The following is a 27,781-nucleotide window of genomic DNA, read 5'->3' as shown; positions in this document are numbered from 1 at the left end:
GCGACTGTTCACGCTATCCAAAAATACTAGGACTAGAGGGCATGAGTTGAAGCTACAGTGTGGTAAATTTAAAACGAATCGGAGAAAATGTTTCTTCACCCAACGTGTAATTAGACTCTGGAATTCGTTGCCGGAGAACGTGGTACGGGCGGTTAGCTTGACGGAGTTTAAAAAGGGGTTAGATAGATTCCTAAAGGACAAGTCCATAGACCGCTATTAAATGGACTTGGAAAAATTCCGCATTTTTAGGTATAACTTGTCTGGAATGTTTTTACGTTTGGGGAGCGTGCCAGGTGCCCTTGACCTGGATTGGCCACTGTCGGTGACAGGATGCTGGGCTAGATGGACCTTTGGTCTTTCCCAGTATGGCACTACTTATGTACTTATGTACTTATGTGTGCTTATAGTAGTTTTAATGTTTTTGATTGATATAAAAAGAGTTGCTATTAATGATTGCCTTTGGTGATTCTCCGCTGAGGTTTGGACCAGTTAGTGGGAGACTCATTTAATTTTGGAGTATTCCTTCTAGTGTTAATTTGGCACATTTAATGGTCCAAGGCTGAGCTCCCGGCAGGCAATGCGCTCTGCCAGCATCTACCTACCTTACTTATCACTCACTTCCTGCTCTTTTTCATGTTGACGCACGTAAAGTAGCCATAAAGTTTGTTGAAGCGGAATGCGTGTCACGTGGGCGGTGGGGAGGGCGCTCGTTGGGCGCAGGCTCAGCGTCACGTGGCTGCGGCAGCCCTCCAATGTCCCGGCATTCCGCCTGCCGGAGTTGCCCTGTGCGCATGCGTAGCTCTCTGTCTGAGTCAGAGTACGGGCGGTGCGCTCAGCCAAGATGGCGGAGGACGATTCGTGGGGTAAGTTTCAGATGCGGCCCCTGGGCCCTGAGCCGGAGCAGCGGCTTCTCCCCTCTGTCCACGGATGTAGGGCCGTAGTTCCTGACCCCGCGCAATCAGTTTTCGCCTCATCACCAGTCTCACCCCACCCCGGGCAATAACTTCTTCCAACTCCAGTCTCTCCACCCCGGGCATTAACTCCTCTGCTCAACTCCAGTCTCCCCACCCCGGGCATTGACTCCTCTGCTCAACTCCAGTCTCTCCACCCCGGCCAATGACTCCTCTGCTCAACTCCAGTCTCTCCACCCCAGCCAATGACTCCTCTGCTCAACGCCAGTCTCTCCTCCCCAGGCATTAACTCCTCTGCTCAACTCCAGTCTCTCCACCCCGGGCATTAACTCCTCTGCTCAACTCCAGTCTCTCCACCCCAGCCAATGACTCCTCTGCTCAACTCCAGTCTCTCCTCCCCAGGCATTAACTCCTCTGCTCAACTCCAGTCTCCCCACCCCGGCCAATGACTCCTCTGCTCAACTCCAGTCTCCCCACCCCGGGCAATGACTCCTCTGCTCAACTCCAGTCTCCCCACCCCGGGCATTAACTCCTCTGCTCAACTCCAGTCTCCCCACCCCGGGCATTAACTCCTCTGCTCAACTCCAGTCTCTCCACCCCGGGCATTAACTCCTCTGCTCAACTCCAGTCTCTCCACCCCGGGCATTAACTCCTCTGCTCAACTCCAGTCTCCCCACCCCGGGCATTAACTCCTCTGCTCAACTCCAGTCTCTCCACCCCGGGCATTAACTCCTCTGCTCAACTCCAGTCTCTCCACCCCGGGCATTAACTCCTCTGCTCAACTCCAGTCTCCACCCCAGCCAATGACTCCTCTGCTCAACTCCAGTCTCTCCACCCCGGCCAATGACTCCTCTGCTCAACTCCAGTCTCTCCTCCCCAGCCAATGACTCCTCTGCTCAACTCCAGTGTCTCCTCCCCAGCCAATGACTCCTCTGCTCAACTCCAGTCTCCCCACCCCGGGCATTGACTCCTCTGCTCAACTCCAGTCTCTCCACCCCGGGCATTGACTCCTCTGCTCAACTCCAGTCTCTCCACCCCGGCCAATGACTCCTCTGCTCAACTCCAGTCTCCCCACCCCGGGCATTGACTCCTCTGCTCAACTCCAGTCTCCCCACCCCGGGCATTGACTCCTCTGCTCAACTCCAGTCTCTCCACCCCGGCCAATGACTCCTCTGCTCAACTCCAGTCTCCACCCCAGCCAATGACTCCTCTACTCAACTCCAGTCTCTCCACCCCGGGCATTGACTCCTCTGCTCAACTCCAGTCTCTCCACCCCGGCCAATGACTCCTCTGCTCAACTCCAGTCTCCCCACCCCGGGCAATGACTCCTCTGCTCAACTCCAGTCTCTCCACCCCGGCCAATGACTCCTCTGCTCAACTCCAGTCTCCCCACCCCGGGCATTGACTCCTCTGCTCAACTCCAGTCTCCCCACCCCGGGCATTGACTCCTCTGCTCAACTCCAGTCTCCACCCCAGCCAATGACTCCTCTACTCAACTCCAGTCTCTCCACCCCGGGCATTGACTCCTCTGCTCAACTCCAGTCTCTCCACCCCGGGCAATGACTCCTCTACTCAACTCCAGTCTCTCCACCCCGGCCAATGACTCCTCTGCTCAACTCCAGTCTCTCCACCCTGGCCAATGACTCCTCTGCTCAACTCCAGTCTCCACCCCAGCCAATGACTCCTCTGCTCAACTCCAGTCTCTCCACCCCGGCCAATGACTCCTCTGCTCAACTCCAGTCTCTCCTCCCCAGCCAATGACTCCTCTGCTCAACTCCAGTGTCTCCTCCCCAGCCAATGACTCCTCTGCTCAACTCCAGTCTCCCCACCCCGGGCATTGACTCCTCTGCTCAACTCCAGTCTCTCCACCCCGGGCATTGACTCCTCTGCTCAACTCCAGTCTCCACCCCAGCCAATGACTCCTCTACTCAACTCCAGTCTCTCCACCCCGGGCATTGACTCCTCTGCTCAACTCCAGTCTCTCCACCCCGGCCAATGACTCCTCTGCTCAACTCCAGTCTCCCCACCCCGGGCAATGACTCCTCTGCTCAACTCCAGTCTCTCCACCCCAGCCAATGACTCCTCTGCTCAACTCCAGTCTCCCCACCCCGGGCATTGACTCCTCTGCTCAACTCCAGTCTCCCCACCCCGGGCATTGACTCCTCTGCTCAACTCCAGTCTCTCCACCCCGGCCAATGACTCCTCTGCTCAACTCCAGTCTCCACCCCAGCCAATGACTCCTCTACTCAACTCCAGTCTCTCCACCCCGGGCATTGACTCCTCTGCTCAACTCCAGTCTCTCCACCCCGGCCAATGACTCCTCTGCTCAACTCCAGTCTCCCCACCCCGGGCAATGACTCCTCTGCTCAACTCCAGTCTCTCCACCCCAGCCAATGACTCCTCTGCTCAACTCCAGTCTCCCCACCCCGGGCATTGACTCCTCTGCTCAACTCCAGTCTCTCCACCCCGGCCAATGACTCCTCTGCTCAACTCCAGTCTCCACCCCAGCCAATGACTCCTCTACTCAACTCCAGTCTCTCCACCCCGGGCATTGACTCCTCTGCTCAACTCCAGTCTCTCCACCCCGGGCAATGACTCCTCTACTCAACTCCAGTCTCTCCACCCCGGCCAATGACTCCTCTGCTCAACTCCAGTCTCCCCACCCCGGGCATTGACTCCTCTGCTCAACTCCAGTCTCCCCACCCCGGGCATTGACTCCTCTGCTCAACTCCAGTCTCCCCAGCCAATGACTCCTCTGCTCAACTCCAGTCTCCACCCCAGCCAATGACTCCTCTACTCAACTCCAGTCTCTCCACCCCGGGCATTGACTCCTCTGCTCAACTCCAGTCTCTCCACCCCGGCCAATGACTCCTCTGCTCAACTCCAGTCTCCCCACCCCAGCCAATGACTCCTCTGCTCAACTCCAGTCTCCCCACCCCGGCCAATGACTCCTCTGCTCAACTCCAGTCTCTCCACCCCGGCCAATGACTCCTCTGCTCAACTCCAGTCTCTCCACCCGGGCATTGACTCCTCTGCTCAACTCCAGTCTCTCCACCCCGGCCAATGACTCCTCTGCTCAACTCCAGTCTCTCCACCCCGGGCATTGACTCCTCTGCTCAACTCCAGTCTCCCCACCCCAGCCAATGACTCCTCTGCTCAACTCCAGTCTCCCACCCCGGGCATTGACTCCTCTGCTCAACTCCAGTCTCCCCACCCCAGCCAATGACTCCTCTGCTCAACTCCAGTCTCCCCACCCCAGCCAATGACTCCTCTGCTCAACTCCAGTCTCCCCACCCCTGCCAAAGACTCCTCTGCTCAACTCCAGTCTCCCCACCCCGGCCAATGACTCCTCTACTCAACTCCAGTCTCTCCACCCCGGGCATTGACTCCTCTACTCAACTCCAGTCTCTCCACCCCGGCCAATGACTCCTCTGCTCAACTCCACTCTCTCCACCCGGGCATTGACTCCTCTGCTCAACTCCAGTCTCCCCACCCCGGCCAATGACTCCTCTGCTCAACTCCAATCTCCACCCCAGCCAATGACTCCTCTACTCAACTCCAGTCTCTCCACCCCGGGCATTGACTCCTCTGCTCAACTCCAGTCTCCCCACCCCAGCCAATGACTCCTCTGCTCAACTCCAGTCTCCCCACCCCGGCCAATGACTCCTCTGCTCAACTCCAGTCTCTCCACCCTGGCCAATGACTCCTCTGCTCAACTCCAGTCTCCACCCCAGCCAATGACTCCTCTGCTCAACTCCAGTCTCTCCACCCCGGGCATTGACTCCTCTGCTCAACTCCAGTCTCCCCACCCCAGCCAATGACTCCTCTGCTCAACTCCAGTCTCCACCCCAGCCAATGACTCCTCTGCTCAACTCCAGTCTCTCCACCCCGGGCATTGACTCCTCTGCTCAACTCCAGTCTCTCCACCCCGGCCAATGACTCCTCTGCTCAACTCCAGTCTCCCCAGCCAATGACTCCTCTGCTCAACTCCAGTCTCCACCCCAGCCAATGACTCCTCTACTCAACTCCAGTCTCTCCACCCCGGGCATTGACTCCTCTGCTCAACTCCAGTCTCTCCACCCCGGCCAATGACTCCTCTGCTCAACTCCAGTCTCCCCACCCCAGCCAATGACTCCTCTGCTCAACTCCAGTCTCCCCACCCCGGCCAATGACTCCTCTGCTCAACTCCAGTCTCCACCCCAGCCAATGACTCCTCTGCTCAACTCCAGTCTCTCCACCCCGGCCAATGACTCCTCTGCTCAACTCCAGTCTCTCCACCCCGGGCATTGACTCCTCTGCTCAACTCCAGTCTCCCCAGCCAATGACTCCTCTGCTCAACTCCAGTCTCCACCCCAGCCAATGACTCCTCTGCTCAACTCCAGTCTCCACCCCAGCCAATGACTCCTCTACTCAACTCCAGTCTCTCCACCCCGGGCATTGACTCCTCTGCTCAACTCCAGTCTCTCCACCCCGGCCAATGACTCCTCTGCTCAACTCCAGTCTCTCCACCCCGGCCAATGACTCCTCTGCTCAACTCCAGTCTCCCCACCCCAGCCAATGACTCCTCTGCTCAACTCCAGTCTCCCCACCCCGGCCAATGACTCCTCTGCTCAACTCCAGTCTCTCCACCCTGGCCAATGACTCCTCTGCTCAACTCCAGTCTCCACCCCAGCCAATGACTCCTCTGCTCAACTCCAGTCTCTCCACCCCGGCCAATGACTCCTCTGCTCAACTCCAGTCTCCCCACCCCTGCCAAAGACTCCTCTGCTCAACTCCAGTCTCTCCACCCCGGGCATTGACTCCTCTGCTCAACTCCAGTCTCCCCACCCCAGCCAATGACTCCTCTGCTCAACTCCAGTCTCTCCACCCCTGCCAAAGACTCCTCTGCTCAACTCCAGTCTCTCCACCCCGGGCATTGACTCCTCTGCTCAACTCCAGTCTCCCCACCCCGGGCATTGACTCCTCTGCTCAACTCCAGTCTCCCCACCCCTGCCAAAGACTCCTCTGCTCAACTCCAGTCTCCCCACCCCGGCCAATGACTCCTCTACTCAACTCCAGTCTCTCCACCCCGGGCATTGACTCCTCTACTCAACTCCAGTCTCTCCACCCCGGCCAATGACTCCTCTGCTCAACTCCACTCTCTCCACCCCGGGCATTGACTCCTCTGCTCAACTCCAGTCTCCCCACCCCAGCCAATGACTCCTCTGCTCAACTCCAGTCTCTCCACCCCGGCCAATGACTCCTCTGCTCAACTCCAGTCTCCCCACCCCGGCCAATGACTCCTCTGCTCAACTCCAGTCTCCACCCCAGCCAATGACTCCTCTACTCAACTCCAGTCTCTCCACCCCGGGCATTGACTCCTCTGCTCAACTCCAGTCTCTCCACCCCGGCCAATGACTCCTCTGCTCAACTCCAGTCTCCCCACCCCGGCCAATGACTCCTCTGCTCAACTCCAGTCTCTCCACCCTGGCCAATGACTCCTCTGCTCAACTCCAGTCTCCACCCCAGCCAATGACTCCTCTGCTCAACTCCAGTCTCTCCACCCCGGGCATTGACTCCTCTGCTCAACTCCAGTCTCTCCACCCCGGCCAATGACTCCTCTGCTCAACTCCAGTCTCCCCACCCCTGCCAAAGACTCCTCTGCTCAACTCCAGTCTCTCCACCCCGGGCATTGACTCCTCTGTTCAACTCCAGTCTCCCCACCCCAGCCAATGACTCCTCTGCTCAACTCCAATCTCCCCACCCCGGGCATTGACTCCTCTGCTCAACTCCAGTCTCTCCACCCCTGCCAAAGACTCCTCTGCTCAACTCCAGTCTCCCCACCCCTGCCAAAGACTCCTCTGCTCAACTCCAGTCTCCCCACCCCAGCCAATGACTCCTCTGCTCAACTCCAGTCTCTCCACCCCGGGCATTGACTCCTCTGCTCAACTCCAGTCTCCCCACCCCGGGCATTGACTCCTCTGCTCAACTCCAGTCTCTCCACCCCGGGCATTGTCTCCTCTGCTCAACTCCAGTCTCTCCACCCCAGCCAATGACTCCTCTGCTCAACTCCAGTCTCCCCACCCCAGCCAATGACTCCTCTGCTCAACTCCAGTCTCCCCACCCCAGCCAATGACTCCTCTGCTCAACTCCAGTCTCCCCACCCCAGCCAATGACTCCTCTGCTCAACTCCAGTCTCTCCACCCCGGGCATTGACTCCTCTGCTCAACTCCAGTCTCCCCACCCCGGCCAAAGACTCCTCTGCTCAACTCCACTCTCTCCACCCCGGGCATTGACTCCTCTGCTCAACTCCAGTCTCCCCACCCCGGCCAAAGACTCCTCTGCTCAACTCCAGTCTCCCCACCCCGGGCATTGACTCCTCTGCTCAACTCCAGTCTCCCCACCCCAGCCAATGACTCCTCTGCTCCAGTCTCTCCACCCCGGGCATTGACTCCTCTGCTCAACTCCAGTCTCCCCACCCCAGCCAATGACTCCTCTGCTCAACTCCAGTCTCTCCACCCCGGGCATTGACCTCTGCTCAACTCCAGTCTCCCCACCCCTGCCAAAGACTCCTCTGCTCAACTCCAGTCTCTCCACCCCGGGCATTGACTCCTCTGCTCAACTCCAGTCTCTCCACCCCGGGCATTGACTCCTCTGCTCAACTCCAGTCTCCTCACCCCAGCCAATGACTCCTCTGCTCAACTCCAGTCTCTCCACCCCGGGCATTGACTCCTCTGCTCAACTCCAGTCTCCCCACCCCAGCCAATGACTCCTCTGCTCAACTCCAGTCTCTCCACCCCGGGCATTGACTCCTCTGCTCAACTCCAGTCTCCCCACCCCAGCCAATGACTCCTCTGCTCAACTCCAGTCTCTCCACCCCGGGCATTGACTCCTCTGCTCAACTCCAGTCTCCCCACCCCAGCCAATGACTCCTCTGCTCAACTCCAGTCTCTCCACCCCGGGCATTGACTCCTCTGCTCAACTCCAGTCTCCCCACCCCTGCCAAAGACTCCTCTGCTCAACTCCAGTCTCCCCACCCCAGCCAATGACTCCTCTGCTCAACTCCAGTCTCTCCACCCCGGGCATTGACTCCTCTGCTCAACTCCAGTCTCTCCACCCCGGGCATTGACTCCTCTGCTCAACTCCAGTCTCCTCACCCCAGCCAATGACTCCTCTGCTCAACTCCAGTCTCTCCACCCCGGGCATTGACTCCTCTGCTCAACTCCAGTCTCCCCACCCCAGCCAATGACTCCTCTGCTCAACTCCACTCTCTCCACCCCTGCCAAAGACTCCTCTGCTCAACTCCAGTCTCTCCACCCCAGCCAATGACTCCTCTGCTCAACTCCAGTCTCTCCAGCTCGGGCATTGACTCCTCTGCTCAACTCCAGTCTCCCCACCCCAGCCAATGACTCCTCTGCTCAACTCCAGTCTCTCCACCCCGGGCATTGACTCCTCTGCTCAACTCCAGTCTCTCCACCCCGGGCATTGACTCCTCTGCAACTCCAGTCTCCCCACCCCGGGCATTGACTCCTCTGCTCAACTCCAGTCTCCCCACCCCAGCCAATGACTCCTCTGCTCAACTCCAGTCTCCCCACCCCTGCCAAAGACTCCTCTGCTCAACTCCAGTCTCTACACCCCGGGCATTGACTCCTCTGCTCAACTCCAGTCTCCCCACCCCAGCCAATGACTCCTCTGCTCAACTCCAGTCTCTCCACCCCGGGCATTGACTCCTCTGCTCAACTCCAGTCTCCCCACCCCAGCCAATGACTCCTCTGCTCAACTCCAGTCTCCCCACCCCTGCCAAAGACTCCTCTGCTCAACTCCAGTCTCTCCACCCCGGGCATTGACTCCTCTGCTCAACTCCAGTCTCCCCACCCCGGGCATTGACTCCTCTGCTCAACTCCAGTCTCCCCACCCCTGCCAAAGACTCCTCTGCTCAACTCCAGTCTCTCCACCCCGGGCATTGACTCCTCTGCTCAACTCCAGTCTCCCCACCCCAGCCAATGACTCCTGCTCAACTCCAGTCTCCCCACCCCTTCCAAAGACTCCTCTGCTCAACTCCAGTCTCCCCACCCCAGCCAATGACTCCTCTGCTCAACTCCAGTCTCTCCACCCCGGGCATTGACTCCTCTGCTCAACTCCAGTCTCCCCACCCCAGCCAATGACTCCTCTGCTCAACTCCAGTCTCTCCACCCCAGCCAATGACTCCTCTGCTCAACTCCAGTCTCCCCACCCCAGCCAATGACTCCTCTGCTCAACTCCACTCTCTCCACCCCGGGCATTGACTCCTCTGCTCAACTCCAGTCTCCCCACCCCAGCCAATGACTCCTCTGCTCAACTCCAGTCTCTCCACCCCGGGCATTGACTCCTCTGCTCAACTCCAGTCTCCCCACCCCAGCCAATGACTCCTCTGCTCAACTCCAGTCTCTCCACCCCGGGCATTGACCTCTGCTCAACTCCAGTCTCCCCACCCCTGCCAAAGACTCCTCTGCTCAACTCCAGTCTCTCCACCCCGGGCATTGTCTCCTCTGCTCAACTCCAGTCTCTCCACCCCGGGCATTGACTCCTCTGCTCAACTCCAGTCTCTCCACCCCGGGCATTGACTCCTCTGCTCAACTCCAGTCTCCTCACCCCAGCCAATGACTCCTCTGCTCAACTCCAGTCTCCCCACCCCAGCCAATGACTCCTCTGCTCAACTCCAGTCTCCCCACCCCAGCCAATGACTCCTCTGCTCAACTCCAGTCTCCCCACCCCGGGCATTGACTCCTCTGCTCAACTCCAGTCTCCCCACCCCAGCCAATGACTCCTCTGCTCAACTCCAGTCTCTCCACCCCGGGCATTGACTCCTCTGCTCAACTCCAGTCTCCCCACCCCAGCCAATGACTCCTCTGCTCAACTCCAGTCTCTCCACCCCGGGCATTGACTCCTCTGCTCAACTCCAGTCTCCCCACCCCTGCCAAAGACTCCTCTGCTCAACTCCAGTCTCCCCACCCCAGCCAATGACTCCTCTGCTCAACTCCAGTCTCTCCACCCCGGGCATTGACTCCTCTGCTCAACTCCAGTCTCTCCACCCCGGGCATTGACTCCTCTGCTCAACTCCAGTCTCCTCACCCCTGCCAATGACTCCTCTGCTCAACTCCAGTCTCTCCACCCCGGGCATTGACTCCTCTACTCAACTCCAGTCTCCCCACCCCAGCCAATGACTCCTCTGCTCAACTCCACTCTCTCCACCCCTGCCAAAGACTCCTCTGCTCAACTCCAGTCTCTCCACCCCAGCCAATGACTCCTCTGCTCAACTCCAGTCTCTCCAGCCCGGGCATTGACTCCTCTGCTCAACTCCAGTCTCCCCACCCCTGCCAAAGACTCCTCTGCTCAACTCCAGTCTCCCCACCCCAGCCAATGACTCCTCTGCTCAACTCCAGTCTCTCCACCCCGGGCATTGACTCCTCTGCTCAACTCCAGTCTCCCCACCCCAGCCAATGACTCCTCTGCTCAACTCCAGTCTCTCCACCCCGGGCATTGACTCCTCTGCTCAACTCCAGTCTCCCCACCCCAGCCAATGACTCCTCTGCTCAACTCCAGTCTCCCCACCCCTGCCAATGACTCCTCTGCTCTCCAGTCTCCCCACCCCAGCAATGACTCCTCTGCTCAACTCCAGTCTCTCCACCCCAGCCTCCTCAGCTCAACTCCAGTCTCCCCACCCCTGCCAATGACTCCTCTGCTCAACTCCAGTCTCTCCACCCCAGCCAATGACTCCTCTGCTCAACTCCAGTCTCTCCACCCCAGCCAATGACTCCTCTGCTCAACTCCAGTCTCCCCACCCCAGCCAATGACTCCTCTGCTCAACTCCAGTCTCTCCACCCTGGGCATTGACTCCTCTGCTCAACTCCAGTCTCCCCACCCCAGCCAATGACTCCTCTGCTCAACTCCAGTCTCTCCACCCCGGGCATTGACTCCTCTGCTCAACTCCAGTCTCCCCACCCCAGCCAATGACTCCTCTGCTCAACTCCAGTCTCCCCACCCCTGCCAATGACTCCTCTGCTCTCCAGTCTCCCCACCCCAGCAATGACTCCTCTGCTCAACTCCAGTCTCTCCACCCCAGCCTCCTCAGCTCAACTCCAGTCTCCCCACCCCTGCCAATGACTCCTCTGCTCAACTCCAGTCTCCCCACCCCAGCCAATGACTCCTCTGCTCAACTCCAGTCTCCCCACCCCAGCCAATGACTCCTCTGCTCAACTCCAGTCTCTCCACCCCAGCCAATGACTCCTCTGCTCAACTCCAGTCTCCCCACCCCAGCCAATGACTCCTCTGCTCAACTCCAGTCTCTCCACCCCGGGCATTGACTCCTCTGCTCAACTCCAGTCTCCCCACCCCAGCCAATGACTCCTCTGCTCAACTCCAGTCTCCCCACCCCTGCCAATGACTCCTCTGCTCTCCAGTCTCCCCACCCCAGCAATGACTCCTCTGCTCAACTCCAGTCTCTCCACCCCAGCCTCCTCAGCTCAACTCCAGTCTCCCCACCCCTGCCAATGACTCCTCTGCTCAACTCCAGTCTCTCCACCCCAGCCAATGACTCCTCTGCTCAACTCCAGTCTCTCCACCCCGGGCATTGACTCCTCTGCTCATCTCCAGTCTCTCCACCCCGGGCATTGACTCCTCTGCGCAACTCCAGTCTCTCCACCCCGGGCATTGACTCCTCTGCTCAACTCCAGTCTCCCCACCCCGGCCAATGACTCCTCTGCTCAACTCCAGTCTCCCCACCCCGGCCAATGACTCCTCTGCTCAACTCCAGTCTCTCCACCCCGGCCAATGACTCCTCTGCTCAACTCCAGTCTCCCCACCCCAGCCAATGACTCCTCTGCTCAACTCCAGTCTCTCCACCCCAGCCAATGACTCCTCTGCTCAACTCCAGTCTCTCCACCCCGGGCATTGACTCCTCTGCTCAACTCCAGTCTCCCCACCCCAGCCAATGACTCCTCTGCTCAACTCCAGTCTCTCCACCCCAGCCAATGACTCCTCTGCTCAACTCCAGTCTCCCCACCTCGGGCATTGACTCCTCATCTCAACTCCAGTCTCTCCACCCCGGGCATTGACTCCTCTGCTCAACTCCAGTCTCTCCTCCCCAGCCAATGACTCCTCTGCTCAACTCCAGTGTCTCCTCCCCAGCCAATGACTCCTCTGCTCAACTCCAGTCTCTCCACCCCAGCCAATGACTCCTCAGCTCAACTCCAGTCTCCCCACCCCGGGCATTGACTCCTCATCTCAACTCCAGTCTCTCCACCCCAGCCAATGACTCCTCTGCTCAACTCCAGTCTCTCCACCCCGGGCATTGACTCCTCTGCTCAACTCCAGTCTCCCCACCCCAGCCAATGACTCCTCTGCTCAACTCCAGTCTCCCCACCCCGGGCATTGACTCCTCATCTCAACTCCAGTCTCTCCACCCCGGGCATTGACTCCTCTGCTGAACTCCAGTCTCTCCACCCCGGGCATTGACTCCTCTGCTCAACTCTAGTCTCTCCACCCCGGGCATTGACTCCTCTGCTCAACTCCAGTCTCCCCACCCCGGGCATTGACTCCTCTGCTGAACTCCAGTCTCCCCACCCCAGCCAATGACTCCTCTGCTCAACTCCAGTCTCTCCACCCCGGGCATTGACTCCTCTGCTCAACTCCAGTCTCTCCACCCCGGGCATTGACTCCTCTGCTCAACTCCAGTCTCTCCACCCCGGGCATTGACTCCTCTGCTCAACTCCAGTCTCTCCACCCCGGGCATTGACTCCTCTGCTCAACTCCAGTCTCCCCACCCCGGGCATTGACTCCTCTCCTCAATTCCAGTCTCTCCACCCCGGGCATTGACTCCTCTCCTCAACTCCAGTCTCCCCACTCCCACCCTGTGCAATAACTTCTTTCAACTCCAGTCTTTCCACCCCGGGCTTTTTTTTCTTTTCTTACGTTTGTACCCCGCGCTTTCCCACTCATGGCAGGCTCAATGCGGCTTACATGGGGCAATGGAGGGCTAAGTGACTTGCCCAGAGTTACAAGGAGCTGCCTGTGCCTGAAGTGGGAATCGAACTCAGTTCCTCAGGACCAAAGTCCACCACCCTAACCACTAGGCCACTCCTCCGCTGTTGCTACTATGTGAGATTCTACATGGAATGTTGCTATTCCACTAGCAACATTCCATGTAGAGGTCAGCCCTTGCAGATCACCAATGTGGCCGCGCAGCCTTCTACATGGAATGTTGCTAGTGGAATAGCAACATTCCATGTAGAATCTCCAATAGTAAATTATTTTTGTTGCATTTGTACCCTGCGCTTTCCCACTCATGGCAGGCTCAGTGCGGCTTACCGGGGGCAATGGAGGTTTAAGTGACTTGCCCAGAGTCACAAGGAGCTGCCTGTGCCTGAAGTGGGAATCAAACTCAGTTCCCCAGGACCAGAGTCCACCACTCTAACCACTAGGCCACTCCTCTCCTAAACTCCAGTCTCCCCATCCCGGGCATTGACTCCTCTCCTCAATTCCAGTCTCTCCACCCCAGGTAATGCCACCTCTCCTCACTTCCAGTCTCCCCACCCCCACCCCTCTCATATCACCCCTCTTCTCAGGTCACTTCACTGGCTTCCAATCAGATACCGCATACAGTTGAAGCTTCTCCTTCTTACCTACAAATGCACTCAGTCTGCATCCCCTCATTACCTCTCTACCCTCATATCCCCTTACGTTCCCGCCCGTAACCTCCGCTAACAGGACAAATCCCTCCTCTCAGTACCCTTCTCCACCACCGCCAACTTCAGGCTCCGCTCATTCTGCCTCACCTCACCCTATGCTTGGAATCAACTTCCTGAGCCCTTACGCCAAGCCCCCTCCCTACCCATCTTCAAATCCTTGCTCAAAGCCCACCTCTTCAATGTTGCTTTCGGCACCTAACCTTTATACCTTTCAGGAAATCTAGACTGCCCCTATTTTACTGACTGTATATTTGTCCTTTAGATTGTAAGCTCCTTTGAGCAGGGACTGCCCTTCTATGTTAAATTGTAGAGCGCTGCGTAACTGTAGTAGCGCTTTAGAAATGTCAAGTAGTAGTAGTAACTTCTTTCAACTCCACTCTCCATCCCGTCAATGACTCCTCTCCTCTCCTACTATTTAACATTTATAAAGCGCTACCAGGGTTACGCAGCGCTGTACAGTTTAACAAAGAAGGACAGTCCCTGCTCAAAGGAGCTTACAATCTAAAGGACAAAATGTCAAGTTGGGGCAGTCTAGATTTCCTGGATAGAGGTACAATGGTTAGGTGCCAAAAGCGACATTGAACAGGTAGGCTTTGAGCAAGGATTTGAAAATTGGCAGGGAGGGGTCTTGGCGTATGGGCTGAGGGAGTTTATTCCAAGCATAGGGTGATGTGAGGCAGAAAGGGCGGAGTCTGGAGTTGGCGGTGGTGGAGAAGGGTACTGAGAGGAGGGATTTGTCCTGTGAGCCGAGGTTACAGGTAGGAGCGTAAGGGGAGATGAGGGTAGAGAGGTAGTGAGGGGCTGCAGATTGAGTGCATTTGTAGGTTAATAAGAGAAGCATGAATTGTATGCGGTACCTGATCGGAAGCCAGTGAAGTGACTTGAGGAGAGGGGTGATATGAGCATATCGGTCTAGGCGGAAGATAAGACGTGCAGCAGAGTTCTGAATGGACTGAAGGGGGGATAGATGGTTTAGTGGGAGGCCAGTGAGGAGTAGGTTGCAGTAGTCAAGGTGAGAGGTGATGAGAGTGGATGAGAGTTCGGGTGGTGTGCTCGGAGAGGAAGGGGTGAATTTTGCTGATGTTATAGAGAAAGAAGTGACAGGTCTTGGCTGTCTGCTAGATATGGGCAGAGAAGGAGAGGGAGAAGTCGAAGATGACTCCGAGGTTGCGGGCAGATGAGACGGGGAGGATGAGGGTGTTAGAGAGTGGAGGGAGAGGAGAAGTGGGTTTGGGTGGAAAGACAATGAGCTCGGTCTTGGCCATGTTCAGTTTCAGGTGACGGTTGGACATACAGGCAGCAATGTCGGATAAGCAGGCCGATACTTTGGCCTGGGTTTCCGCAGTGATGTCTGGTGTGGAGAGATAAAGCTGGGTGTCGTCAGCATAAAGATGATATTGGAAACCATGAGATGAGATCAGCGAGCCCAGGGAAGAGGTGTAGATTGAAAAAAGAAGGGGTCCAAGGACGGATCCCTGAGGAACTCAACTCCAGTCTCTCCACCCCGGGCAATGCCACTTCTCCTCACTTCCAGTCTCCCCACCCGCACCACATGCAATAACTTCTTTCAACTCCAGTCTCTCCACCCCGGGCAATGACTCCTCAACTCCAGTCTCTCCACCCTGGGCAATGACTCCTCAACTCCAGTCTCCACCCCGGGCATTGACTCCTCTCCTCAACTCCAGTCCCTCCACCCCGGGCATTGACTCCTCTCCTCAACTCCAGTCTCTCCACCCTGGGCAATGATTCCTCTCCTCACCTCCAGTCTCCCCAACCTGGTTACTGACTTTTTGTCTTCCAGGGCAGAATGCCCCTCTTCCAACTGTGATGATTTCTTTTCCAATGTCCTGTTCTGGATTAAGGATGACTGCTCTTTTTTTATGTTTTGTTTTGTTCCACGTTTAGACATTGTGCTTCTTTCTGCTCTTCTGTTTTGCAGATGCAGATAATTTTGAGCCGCAGGAACTGAAGACTGCAGTAGCGTCAAGCAGTGGCGATCGTTGGGAAGGAGAAGATGAGGAGGATGATGTCAAGGTAAAAAAAAAAAAAAAGGCCCAGCTGTCTAGGTGCCCTCCCTATACTTTGGTAGATTAGTTCCTGCACCATCATTACCTCCATGTTGCTGGTGCCAAACCAAGTGCCATAGGAGAAGTCTGACAGGGTTTCCCTTGCACTACATGGGGAACATTCATGCCCTGTAGACTGACTGCTTAGAAAATATCCAGCACCCACAGTTGCTCAAAACAGCCACTGGGCTCGGGAAATGTAGAGCATAGATTTACTGAAACCTTCAGGCAATACCATAATTATTCTTCTCTACCATGTGTGTACGCACATGGTATATATATATATATATATATATATATATATATATATATATATATATCATGATCTATTCCATATAAGTTATGTTCCATGTATGTTATCATGTATGTATGCAGCATACGCAATAACCTTTGCAATTCTACTACTCGAAATGGCATCCGCAAGCCACATTGAGCCTGCAAATTGGTGGGAAAATGTGGGATACAAATGCTACAAGTAAATAAATACTGTTGCGCAGGATTGTGTGAAGTCTATTAAGAGGAGCAGTGAGGGTCTCTAATGGAGCGGAGATGAGACATGGCTTGCTTCAGATTTGGTAGGAACAGGCTTACTTCACTTCATTATTTTACTTTATTTTAAATTGATGAGACGGAATTTTAATCCAAAATTGACAATATATTACAGTTGAGATTGGAGAAGGGTGAAATCTCTTTAGAGAATTGGAATAGGGACAACATACTAATTTTAGAGAAGAGTGCTCTGTTAAAAGCAATATTTACAAATTGAAATAAGAGTCCTGTATATAGTATGTTAGAATTACTCAACTTACAAGTGAATGTAGATGCCTGGAAAGGAAGTGGCATAGAACTCTTTTAGATATAGAATCTATGGGAGACGTACATGTTAGGTGGAGAGAGTCTGATATGTACAGACAAGGAGAGGGATCTTGGGGTGATAGTATCTGAGGATCTGAAGGCGACGAAACAGTGCGACAAGGCGGTGGCAGTAGCTAGAAGGTTGCTAGGCTGTATAGAGAGAGGTGTGACCAGCAGAAGAAAGGAGGTGTTGATGCCCCTGTACAAGTCGTTGGTGAGGCCCCACCTGGAAGTATTGTGTTCAGTTTTGGAGGCCGTGTCTTGTTAAGGATGTAAAAAGAATTGAGGCGGTGCAAAGAAAAGCTACAAGAATGGTATGGGATTTGCGTTACAAGACATAGTAACATAGTAACATAGTAGATGACGGCAGATAAAGACCTGCATGGTCCATCCAGTCTGCCCATGACAAACTCATATGTGTATACCTTACCTTGAATTTGTACCTGTCCTTTTCAGGGCACAGACCATATAAGTCTGCCCAGCAGTATTTCCCGCCTCCCAGCCACCAGTCCCGCCTCCCATCACCGGCTCTGGTACAGACCGTATAAGTCTGCCCACCCCTATCCTCGCCTCCCAACCACCACCCCCTCTTCCCCTCAACTGCTCCGCCACCCAATTTCAGCTAAGCTTCTGAGGATATATTCCCTCTGCACAGGATTCCTCTATGCATATCCCACGCATGTTTGAACTCCGTTACCGTTTTCATCTCCACCACCTCCCGCGGGAGGGCATTCCAAGCGTCCACCACCCTCTCCGTGAAAAAATACTTCCTGACATCTTTCCTGAGTCTGCCCCCCTTCAATCTCATTTCATGTCCTCTCGTTCTACCGCCTTCCCGTATGAGGAGAGACTTGCTGACCTGAATATGTATACCCTGGAGGAAAGGAGAAACGGGTGATATGATACAGGGTGATATAACTGAACGTCTGTTCAGATATTTGAAAGGTATTATTCCGCAAACCTTTTCCGGAGATAGGAATGCAGTAGAACTAGAGGACATGAAATGAGGTTTAAGGGGGGGAAGACTCAAGAAAAATGGCAGGAAGTATTTTTTCATGGAGAGTGGTGGATACTTGGAATGCCCACCTGCGAGAGGCGTCAGATAAACATAGAGGAATCCTATTCAGAAGGAATGGATCCTGAGAAGGTTAGCAGAGATTAGGTGGCAGCACCGGTGGTTGGGAGGTGGGGCTAGTGGTTGGGAGGCGAGGCTAGTGCTTGGCAGACTTCTGCAGTCTGTGCCCTGAAAATGGCAGATACAAATCAAGGTCAGGTATACATATAAAGTAGCACATATGAGTTTATTTTATTGGGCAGACTGGGTGAACCAACAGGTCTTTCTCTGTTGTCAAGTACTATGTTACTATGTATAAGGAAAATTAGCGGAAACATAATTATAAATGGCAAATTAGGAAAGCCAAAAGATTACATTATTCAATAGTGGGAGAAAATATACTTGATATGAAAAAGTTATATCAGATTTGTAATAAACTGATGTCATCTTAGCATATATTGGAGGACCACTCTCAAATTCCATCAGCCAATGATTTAGCAATGTATTTTTGGGCTAAGAGAAATGAAGGACTTCTTTCACATATGGAGATTGACACTCTTATACAAATGAGGATTATATCATCGGGAATTTCAGAGCAGTAATCTCTGATAGAGCATGGCTATCATTTAGGGATACCCCACGAAACAGAGTTGATCCCTCATTTGCACAAGTTGTCTTCTTCATATTGCACTTTGGATAATTGTCCTAATAATCTATTGAAATGCCCTTCATCAGTTGAAGTATTTATAGAAATGTATTGAGGACATTCTGTCTAAGGGACTATTTACTAGGGAGATGGGTAGAATAATATTAAAATTCAAATCAGATCTTATATACTGGTAATATTCAAGTGGGACAAAGGTTGGATACAGTATTATAGGTAGAACATTGTATTCAACCAATCTCTCTCTATATAAAACGCACCTCCAACGTTCTAATGAAGCCTCACCTTCCCAACGTTCTAAAAGTGAGGCGGCAGAGATCGCTTTTCACACATGAGTGTCTGCCCCGCCCACACGTCAAACGTGATGACGTCGAGGGCGGAGCAGTGACACTCACCGAAAGTCTCCAGCGAGCACGGATGCAACACACAAAACCGCGAGCCACGCATGGGGAGGAGTAGGGAAACACGGAGCGTGTTTCCCTACTCCTCCCCCTGCCTGTGACACAGCTGTCAGTGCCCCCTCGGCGCATCAAAAAAGCCCTTCCCCCCCAAACACACAGCTCCCCAGGGAATAGTAGAACCGCACCACAAGAAAAAAAACCTCTGCACCCCGTCCCCCTCACCCACCCTCCCGCAGCTGGACGCTCACCGTTACGCCGCCCACCCTTTCCTCACTGTAAGCTGCCTTTTTTGAAACACCTCGCAGTTGTGCACAACACAGCCAAAGCATACCCCCATGTAAAACAAGGGGCAGCAGAGTCCCTACTGTTATGAATGTTACAATAAGACCCGCCTCCTCAGCAACCAGACAATCTAAAAGCTGGTCGTTGTTGAGGGCGTGCTGTTTCGTAGAAGGACACTTGAACAGTCATAGGAAAATGCTAAGATAGGACCCACCTACTAAGAGGAATCAGCCAATCAATAAGCTCTGTCCTCTTTCAGGGCGAGCCAGTTTCTTTCAATAAGAACAGGACGGGTTCAGCTAAGCTACTAGAAGAGAGCATGGTGCAAGTTGAATGACGGGGAGGAGCAGTCAGAGGACTCCTGAAACTAATCAAAATGGCAAAAAAAAAAAAAAGTCGACCACACCTCTGCAGGGACTTTGGCTAACTGGTGAGGGAATTCTATTGTTTCCTGTTTTTTTCTCTGTACCTATACATAAACTTTGATCACTTGTGATGCTAATGGCAAAAGAAGGCTGGGAGACAGTTTTGGTCCTGACACACATTTTACAGCCACTTCTGTTCTCTCACTATGTTAAACGGGACTGAGTCACAAACTTTTAACAAACAACTGGATCCTCAGAACAAAGAATTGCCTAAGCAGGAGATGGGAGCACAAGAAAGGTTCTTCTACTCACAACAGACCCAGATGGGCCAGCAGAACTGTTCTCTGAACTTCTCCTACCCGGGACAGACAATGCCAGGTTTTGCAGTATCAAGTTCAAGAAGGTTTTTAAGTCCAGCCTCGAGTAAATGCACATATAGCCCTGTACGTCGGGGAGAAACTCGGAGGGAGGGAGGGAAGGGGGATGACTCTGGAATTCAGAGGGATCGAGGGGGGAGGGAGGGGCCCCTGGCACACACTCTGATTCTCACACACACTCTCTCTCACGGACACACTCACACCCAGTTTCAGTCTCTCTCTGTCACATACAAACACTCGCACATTCACTCTCTCTCATGACCCTGAAACTCGGAGGGGGGAGGGAGGGGCCCCTGGCACACACTCTGAGTCACACGGACACACTCGCACCCAGTTTCAGTCTCTCTCTGTCGCATACAAACACTCGCACATTCACTCTCTCTCACACAGTCAATCTCACACACACTCTCTCAAACATACACACTACGAGGAAAACCTTGCTAGCGCCCGTTTCATTTCTAACAGAAACGGGCCTTTTTTACTAGTCTTACATAACACTAGAGTGTGAGAGTAGTAAAGGTGTTTCGTTTGATAGTTCTTTAGACAGTCAAGGAACATAATGAAGTAGTGGTTTTTATGTAGCAGTCTTTGGGAAGAGGAAAGCTTTTAACCTCTTCTGGAGACTGAGGTAGTTAATCTCTGATCTAATGGCAAGAGGGAGTGAGTTCCATGAAGAGATTCCTACTAAAGAGAAGAGTGAGCTGAAGATCTTCTGAAATCGGATTCCCTTATAGAACAGTGGGGCTAAAATCAGTTGTTCTTTCAGTCTGTTGGAATGAAGGATACAAATGAGATATTCCTCAGCGACCCTCCAGACCGGTCAAGATGCGTGGGTTATGTCCTCCTACCAGCAGAGGGAGACTGAGAAAACACTAAGCTTTTGAAGCCTGTATATATAACCTGTGCAGAACCTCCACTAGCCAGTATTTTCTCAGTCTCAGCAGAGGTAGCAGTTGACAGCCTGTGCAGTCTCCAATAGTCTGGTGAGGTAGTTTGTCATTGGGTTGTAGGATTTTTTCCTTCCAAACTTTATTCTGTTGCAGTACCCTGTACGTGTGTGTAAAAAAAAAAAAAAAGTGCTTTGGGGCCCTGGGTCCTGTGGGGCCCAGTTTTTCCCCCTGGGGTGTTACACCTATGTTTGGATCCCTCCCCCTGTGCTGCTCTCTATTTCTGTTTGCTTGGCAGCTTTGTGCCTCGGCTGCTGTCTCAGTATTGTAGCCTTGAGTGCCTTACAATTTCCAGCTGCCAGAATTAGAGTACTGTGCCTTTAAGGTCAGTTATTCTATTTCATTTTGCTTGCCAGCTTTGTGCCTCGGCTGCTTTCTCAGTATTGTAGCCTTGAGTGCCTTACAATTTCCAGATGCCAGAATTAGAGTACTGTGCCTTTAAGGTCAGTTATTCTATTTCGTTTTGCTTGGCAGCTTTGTGCCTCGGCTGCTTTCTCAGTATTGTAGCCTTGAGTGCCTTACAATTTCCAGCTGCCAGAGTTGGAGTACTGTGCCTTTAAGGGCATTTATTTCTTTATTTTCAGCGGACCGAACGGGGGTTTCGATTCCTTGCTGGAACGAGGGAGCAGCGCTTTCTTCAGTGCTTTTGCAGTGTGAGTGAGTTTTTGGTTTGGCGCGTTTGCGGAACAGCTTTTCCCTTCCCTCGTGGTTTATGGCGGCCCAGCTCCTCCGATGTCGCGCGTGCTTGTGGCGAGGGGTAGAGGCGCCGGGTGCTCAGTGTAGCTTTGCGGTGCGCCTATAAAGGTGGCTGCGGCTCCCCCCGCCTTGACCGCGGAGGGATCGATGGTGTCGGGAGTCTCCGGGTCAGCGGGAGCGTAGGCAGGGCCGCTGTCAGCGGGAACAGTTTCGGCGGGAACGGCCGCCATCTTGAGTCCGACGCGGCCCGTGGAGCCAGCTGTTTTTGGGCGTGCGGCCTCCGTTTTTGGCACAAAAGGGCCTAATGACGGTCCAGGAATGGTGGGCTTTCCTCCAGATTTTGTCTGGACGCGGTATCAGGCCTGGAGATCGGGACCCCCCCCCCCCCAATTGGAAGAGGGGGCTCCGTCTTGGCTGAGAGACCACGGTTAGAGTGGTCAGAGGACAGGCAATGTTTTTCTCCTGTAGCTGCAGAAGCTGCGCTTAGTGATCTGGGGGAGTCAGATGGAATTGATGGCTCTCAGGAGCAGGATTGTTGGATTCCTGGAGAGGATCCTTCAGTAGTGCGGATTTTCCATAGAGATGAGCTGTCAGAACTCATAGATCAGGTGTCGTCCACCCTTCAGTTTGGTCCTGAGGTGGCTTTGGGGGAAACTGTCCAAGATCCGTTGGTGAAGGGCATTCAGCGTCAGGCGTGATCCTTCCCTATGAACAAGGATCTCCGGGAGATGATTTGTCAGGAATGGGATTTGCCGTGTAAGGTGGCAAAGGCAATGGCGAGGCTTTATCCCCTCCCTCAGGACGATAGGGATTCCTTTAAGGCTCCCACGGTAGATGCAGTAGTGACGGCAGTAATTATAGCTACGGCTATCCTGGTTGATGGAGGAATGGCCCTCCGTGATCCTCAGGATAGGAGGTTGGGATCTTTTCTCTAGCGTAGTTTTGTTTTGTCGGCTCTAGCCCTGCAGGCCTCGGTTTGTGGGGTTCTGGTAGCTTGGGCATGTTTTCATTGGTCCGAGAAGCTCCTGGATGATTCAGTAGATGTTGGTTCTTCTGGGGGTCAGGAGTTAGCCAACTTGGACATGGGTTCATCCTTTTTGTCTGAGGCTTTTATGATTTGTTGCGTACTTCAGACAAAAAATATGGCTATGGTTGTGGGTCTCTGCCACTTAAGGGAGCTATGCTCTTTGGAGAAGATTTGGACAAGTTAGTGTGAGGTCTTAGTGATATCAAGGTTCTATGGCTTCCAGATTTTCGGTTCAAGGCAGGGGCCAGAACTAGTTCCTCTTGGGGACGGTTTAGGGAGGCTCAGCGGTATAGGCCGGGCAGATCGAGTGGGACCTACCCCTAGCTGTCTGTTCGTCTGTCCAATTTAGATTGTAAGCTCTGTTGAGCAGGGACTGTCTTTTCATGTTAATTTGTACAGCGCTGCGTAAGTCTAGTAGCACTATAGAAATGTTTAATAGTAGTAGTAGTAGTAGTAGTAGGACCTCTAGGGGTCAGTTTTTCCAGCGCACACAGTTCTTTCGTGAGAGTCGTCGCGGAGGGCGTGGCTTTTCCACGGGAGGTTAGTATTCAGGCCGCAATTCCCAATGAAGGTGTGTGGGCTCAGGCTCTGGTGCATGTTGGGGCTCGGCTGAGTCTGTTTTACCAGAGCTGGGCCCAAATCAGGTCAGATCAGTGGGTTCTCGAGGTGTTTCGAGGTGGATATGCGCTGGAATTCGAAAGCTGTTCTCCCGAAGTGTTTCTAGAATCCCTCTGTCAGTCTTGGAGCAAGAGGGCAGCAGTGAGGGACACTCTGCGGTGGCTGCTCGCGTTGGGAGCCGTGGTTCCTGTTCCTTCAGATCAGCAACGCTCAGGGTGCTATTTGATCTATTTTGTGGTCCACAAGAAAGAGGACACTTTTCGTCCCATTTTAGATCTCAAAAGGGTCAATGCGGCACTCAAGGTGCCCTCTTTTCGGATGGAGACGTTGCGGTCGGTCACTGGTGCGGTCCGGAAAGGAGAGTTTCTCACTTCCTTGGATTTGACGGAAGCTTATCTTCACTTTCCTTCGTGCGGCCTTTTGGTTCCAAGTTACAGGGTCTGATTTGTCGGTTCCTTGCAGAGAAGGCGCCGACGGCCCGTACTTATCGTCAGGTCCTGGGCCTGATGGCGGCGACCATAGAGGTAGTTCCGTGGGCCAGGGCGCACATGCGTCAGGTACAGTCAGCTCTGCTCAGTCGTTGGTCCCCTCTGTCGCAGGACTTGGAGATGTGTTGTCCGCTGTCGGTGGTCCCTCATCGCTGGTGGCTCAACCCGCGCAATTTGGGAAAAGGAATGCCGTTGGAGTCCCCACAGGGGCTGGTAATGGTCACGGATGCCAGTCTGCAAGATTGGGGGGCACATTGTCTCGGTCAGGTAGCTCAAGGCCGCTGGTCTCGGGCAGAAGCAGAATGGTCCATCAACCGGCTGGAAACTCGGGCCATTCGAGTGGCGCTCCAGGCCTTGCCGTCGGTGGTTCGCCACAAGGCAGTCCGAGTGCTCTGCGACAACGCCATGGCAGTAGCGTATGTCAACCGTCAAGGGGGGACGAAGAGCCTTGGCAGTGCAGTTGAACTCATCTTCAGGCTCTCTTGGCAGCGCATGTGGCCGGGGTAGGTCACATAGATGCAGATTATCTCAGCAGGCACACTCTAGATCCCAGAGAGTGGTCTTTTCTTCGGTCAGTGTTCCAGCGAGTTGTGTCGGTCTGGGGACTTTCGGTGATAGATCTTAGGGCAACGGCTCGCTATGTGCAAGTTCAGAGATTTTTTTTTTTTCAGTCGCTGAAGAGACCCTCGAGCGGAGGGAATCGACGCTCTTCTGTTGCCTTGGCCTCGGGAGTGGCTGTATGTGTTTCCTCCGTGGCTGTTAGTCGGTCAAGTAATATAGCGCATCGAACTTCACTCCGGTCGGGTGATTCTGGTGGCTCCGGATTGGCAGCGTCGACCATGGTACGGAGACCTGGTGCGGTTGGCAGGGGCGGCGGCCCTGCCTTTGTTGGGATCAGTTCTGTGTCAAGGCCCGATAATCATGCCGGATCCGGCTCGGTTTTCGCTTAAGGCTTGGCTCTTGCGCGGCACAAGTTGAAGAAGAGGGGGCTTTCGTCCAGTGGCTTTGCTACGATGTTGAGTTCCCGTAGACGATCCACTTCCTTGGCATATGTCCGGGTTTGGAGAATCTTTGAGCACTGGTGTGAAGACCATCGAGTTCGGCCGTGTCGCTCTTCGGTGGCGGAAGTTTTGGAATTTTTGCACGATGGTGTTGATAGGGGTCTGGCCTTATCTACACTGAAGGTTCAGGTGGCAGCTTTGTCATGTTTTCGTGGGAAGCTTCAGTGAAAGTCCTTCGCTTCTGTGCCTGAGGTAGTGCGTTTTTTGAAGGGTGTTAAGTTGCTGCGTCCGCCTCAGTGACGGATGGTGCCTCCGTGGGATTTGAAGCTAGTTTTGGATGCTTTGATCGGGCCTCTGGTATCGGCATCTTGTAAGGATTTTGTTGGTGGCGATTACTTCAGCACGGAGGGTTTCAGAGCTTCAGGCTTTGTCTTGTAGGGAACCATTTTTGTCCTTTCTGAGGGAAAGGTTTTGTTGCGGACGGTGCTTTCCTTTTTTGCCCAAGGTGGTTTCCGAGTTCCATGTTAATCAGGTCATCTCTCTGCCAGTGTTGGGTGATATGGCTGGAGATTCGGAGCAGCGTGGTATTGCCAAGCTGGATGTCAGGAGAGTTTTGAGTTATTATCTCTCTGGAACTCAGGACTTCAGAGCCTCTGACCGTTTGTTCGTTCTTCATGCTGGCCCAAAGAAGGGTGCAGCGGCTCCTAAGGTGACCATAGCACGGTGGTTGAAGGAGGCGGTTGCATCTGCTTACTTGGTGAAGGGTCCTGTGGTGCCTAGGGGCTGGTCTGCTCATTCCACTAGGGGAATGGCAGCCTCGTGGGCGGAGAATAGTATGATTTCTCCGTTAGATATTTGTCGGGCTGCGGTTTGGTTTTCGTTGCATTCCTTTGTGAAGCATTATAGGATTCCTGTGCATGCAAAGGACAAGGTGCGCTTTGGGGCAGCAGTTTTGACCTCTGGCCTTAGTAGGTCCCTCCCGTAAGTTAGTTACTGCTCTGGTACGTCCCACGCGTCTTGACCGGTCTGGAGGGTCGCTGAGGAAGGTGAAATTAGATCTTACCTGCTAATTTTCTTTCCTCTAGACCCTCCAGACCGGTCAAGAGCCCGCCCTGTCTGTATTGGAGGCCAGGAGGTGTGTTTGTTGGATAATTCTTGGCTTCTGTAGATTGTTGTTTCTCTAATTGCAGACTCTGTTTATTTCTGTTTTGTGATAGGAGTCTGGGACAGGTGGGGCTCTTCTTTGATGGTCCACTTGTAGAAGCCCAACTGTTTTATCAAAGGCAAAGGAACATGTTTCCGTAAGAGCAAGCGGAAGATGTTTCTTGTTTTTGCAGTTTACTGTGACCACGTACAGGGTTGCTAGTTGTTGTTAGTGTTTTTTGTTTCTCTGCTTTGTCAGGGTTATACTGGCTAGTGGAGGTTCTGCACAGGTTATATATACAGGCTTCAAAAGCTTAGTGTTTTCTCAGTCTCCCTCTGCTGGTAGGAGGACATAACCCACGCGTCTTGACCGGTCTGGAGGGTCTAGAGGAAAGAAAATTAGCAGGTAAGATCTAATTTCACCTTAATCAACAAGTCAGATGTGACACCTTGTAGAATTTGAAAATCTAGACAGCCTTAAACAAGGTATGATGAAATGTAATTACAGCTATTCAGTTTGAAAATTAGTCTTGCTGCTGTGTTCTCTATGATCTGCAGTTTTTTTTTCTGATATTGGGTTTGAATACAAAAAAATAAGACATTACAGTAGCCTAGATGCGGTAGGATAAGCATTTGGACCAGCAGCGCATAGGCTTTTTGATCGAAGAATGACCTGACTATACCTAGTTGCCTGATTTTAAACATTTTCTTCTTCCATAGTTGGTTGATATGGGAGGAAAATGATGGGGAGGAGTCAAGAAAGACTCAAAGCATTCTAGCTTCTGATTCAACTGTGAAGGTTTGATCGTTGGATGGTGTTATTGAAGTTGGGACCTCGACTTCTTGATTCCAGAACCACAGGATCTTAGTCTTTTGCGCAGTTTTAGTTTATTTGCCAAAGAACATAAACATAAGAGCAGCCATACTGGGTCAGACCAGGGGTCCATCTAGCCCAGTATCCTGTTTTCCAAACAGTGGCCAAGCCAGGTCACAAGTACCTGGCAGAAACCCAAATTGTGGCAAAGCCCAGGTCTGAATAGCATTTATCCTAGTTGTTATAGATTGGTTTAGATCTTGATGTGACGATGTCAGCGGTAGGAGGAGCATGATGTCGTCATTTGATAACAGTAGCTCACCTAATCCCAGATGTATTGAGCTGAGGGAAGACATAAAGAAGTTAAAATAGGAGAAAGCATGAAATTCTTTGAGAAGACTCATTTTTCAAAGAGTTATGTGAAGATTCTAAGGGAACTAGGGGTCTTACATAGTAACATAGTAGATGACGGCAGAAAAAAAGACCTGCGCGGTCCATCCAGTCTGCCCAACAAGATAAACTCACATGTGCTACTTTTTGTGTATACCTTACCTTGATTTGTACCTGTCCTTTTCCGGGCCCAGACCGTATAACAATGCCCAGCACTATCCCCGCCTCCAAACCATCAGCCCCGCCTCCCACCATCGGCTCTGGCACAGACCGTATAAGTCTGCCCAGCACCGTCTCCGTCTCCCGCCACCGGCTTTGCCACCCAATCTCGTCCAAGCTCCTTAATCCATTCCTTCTGAGCAGGGTTCCTTTATGTTTATCCCATGCATGTTTGAATTCCGTTACCGTTTTCGTTTCCACCACCTCCCGCGGGAGGGCATTCCAAGCATCCACTACTCTCTCCGTGAAAAAATACTTCCTGACATTTTTCTTGAGTCTGCCCCCCTTCAATCTCATTTCATGTCCTCTCATTCTACTGCCTTCGCATCTCCGGAAAAGGTTCGTTTCCAGATTAATACCTTTCAAATATTTAAACGTCTGTATCATATCACCCCTGTTTCTCCTTTCCTCCAGACTATACATGTTTAGTTCAGCAAGTCTCTCCTCATACGTCTTGTATGTTTCAACGGTTTTTATTCAAGAACACAGTGTAAACAACTCATAACTTACTTGTTTAACACATATGGTTGAAATACTTGTTTACACCAATCAAATGCAATTTAACAAAGCAATAAGTATTTTTGGTTTTATGCCCCCCCTCCCCACCTTCCTCTCACCCCTAACCCACCCATTATCCACCTCCCATTCCAAACAGAAAACTGAACTTGTTCTTTTAGTGTTCTTTTGGTATTACTTGTCACTGTTATGATAAAATAATAATAATAATAATAAAAAAATAAAAAAAAAAAACCTTATAAA

The 27,781-nt window shown here is 53.0% G+C and overlaps 1 protein-coding gene across 1 annotated transcript in view; it reads left to right on the top strand.

The window, feature by feature from the left end:
• Positions 1-758: 758 nt before the first annotated feature.
• The window catches only part of EIF3J (eukaryotic translation initiation factor 3 subunit J), an 89,260-nt gene continuing 62,237 nt past the window's right edge, over positions 759-27,781 (top strand). Inside the window, exons 1-2 of the mRNA XM_030189826.1 lie at positions 759-863; positions 15,555-15,649. Coding sequence (XP_030045686.1) covers positions 842-863; positions 15,555-15,649 — 117 coding nt within the window. The 5' untranslated portion in view covers positions 759-841. The remainder of the gene's footprint in view (positions 864-15,554; positions 15,650-27,781) is intronic.

Source organism: Microcaecilia unicolor, chromosome 1, assembly GCF_901765095.1.
Source record: "Microcaecilia unicolor chromosome 1, aMicUni1.1, whole genome shotgun sequence".
NCBI lineage: Eukaryota > Metazoa > Chordata > Amphibia > Gymnophiona > Siphonopidae > Microcaecilia > Microcaecilia unicolor.
The sequence above is the reverse complement of the archived record's forward strand: the minus strand, read 5'-3'. Positions and strand labels throughout refer to the sequence as shown.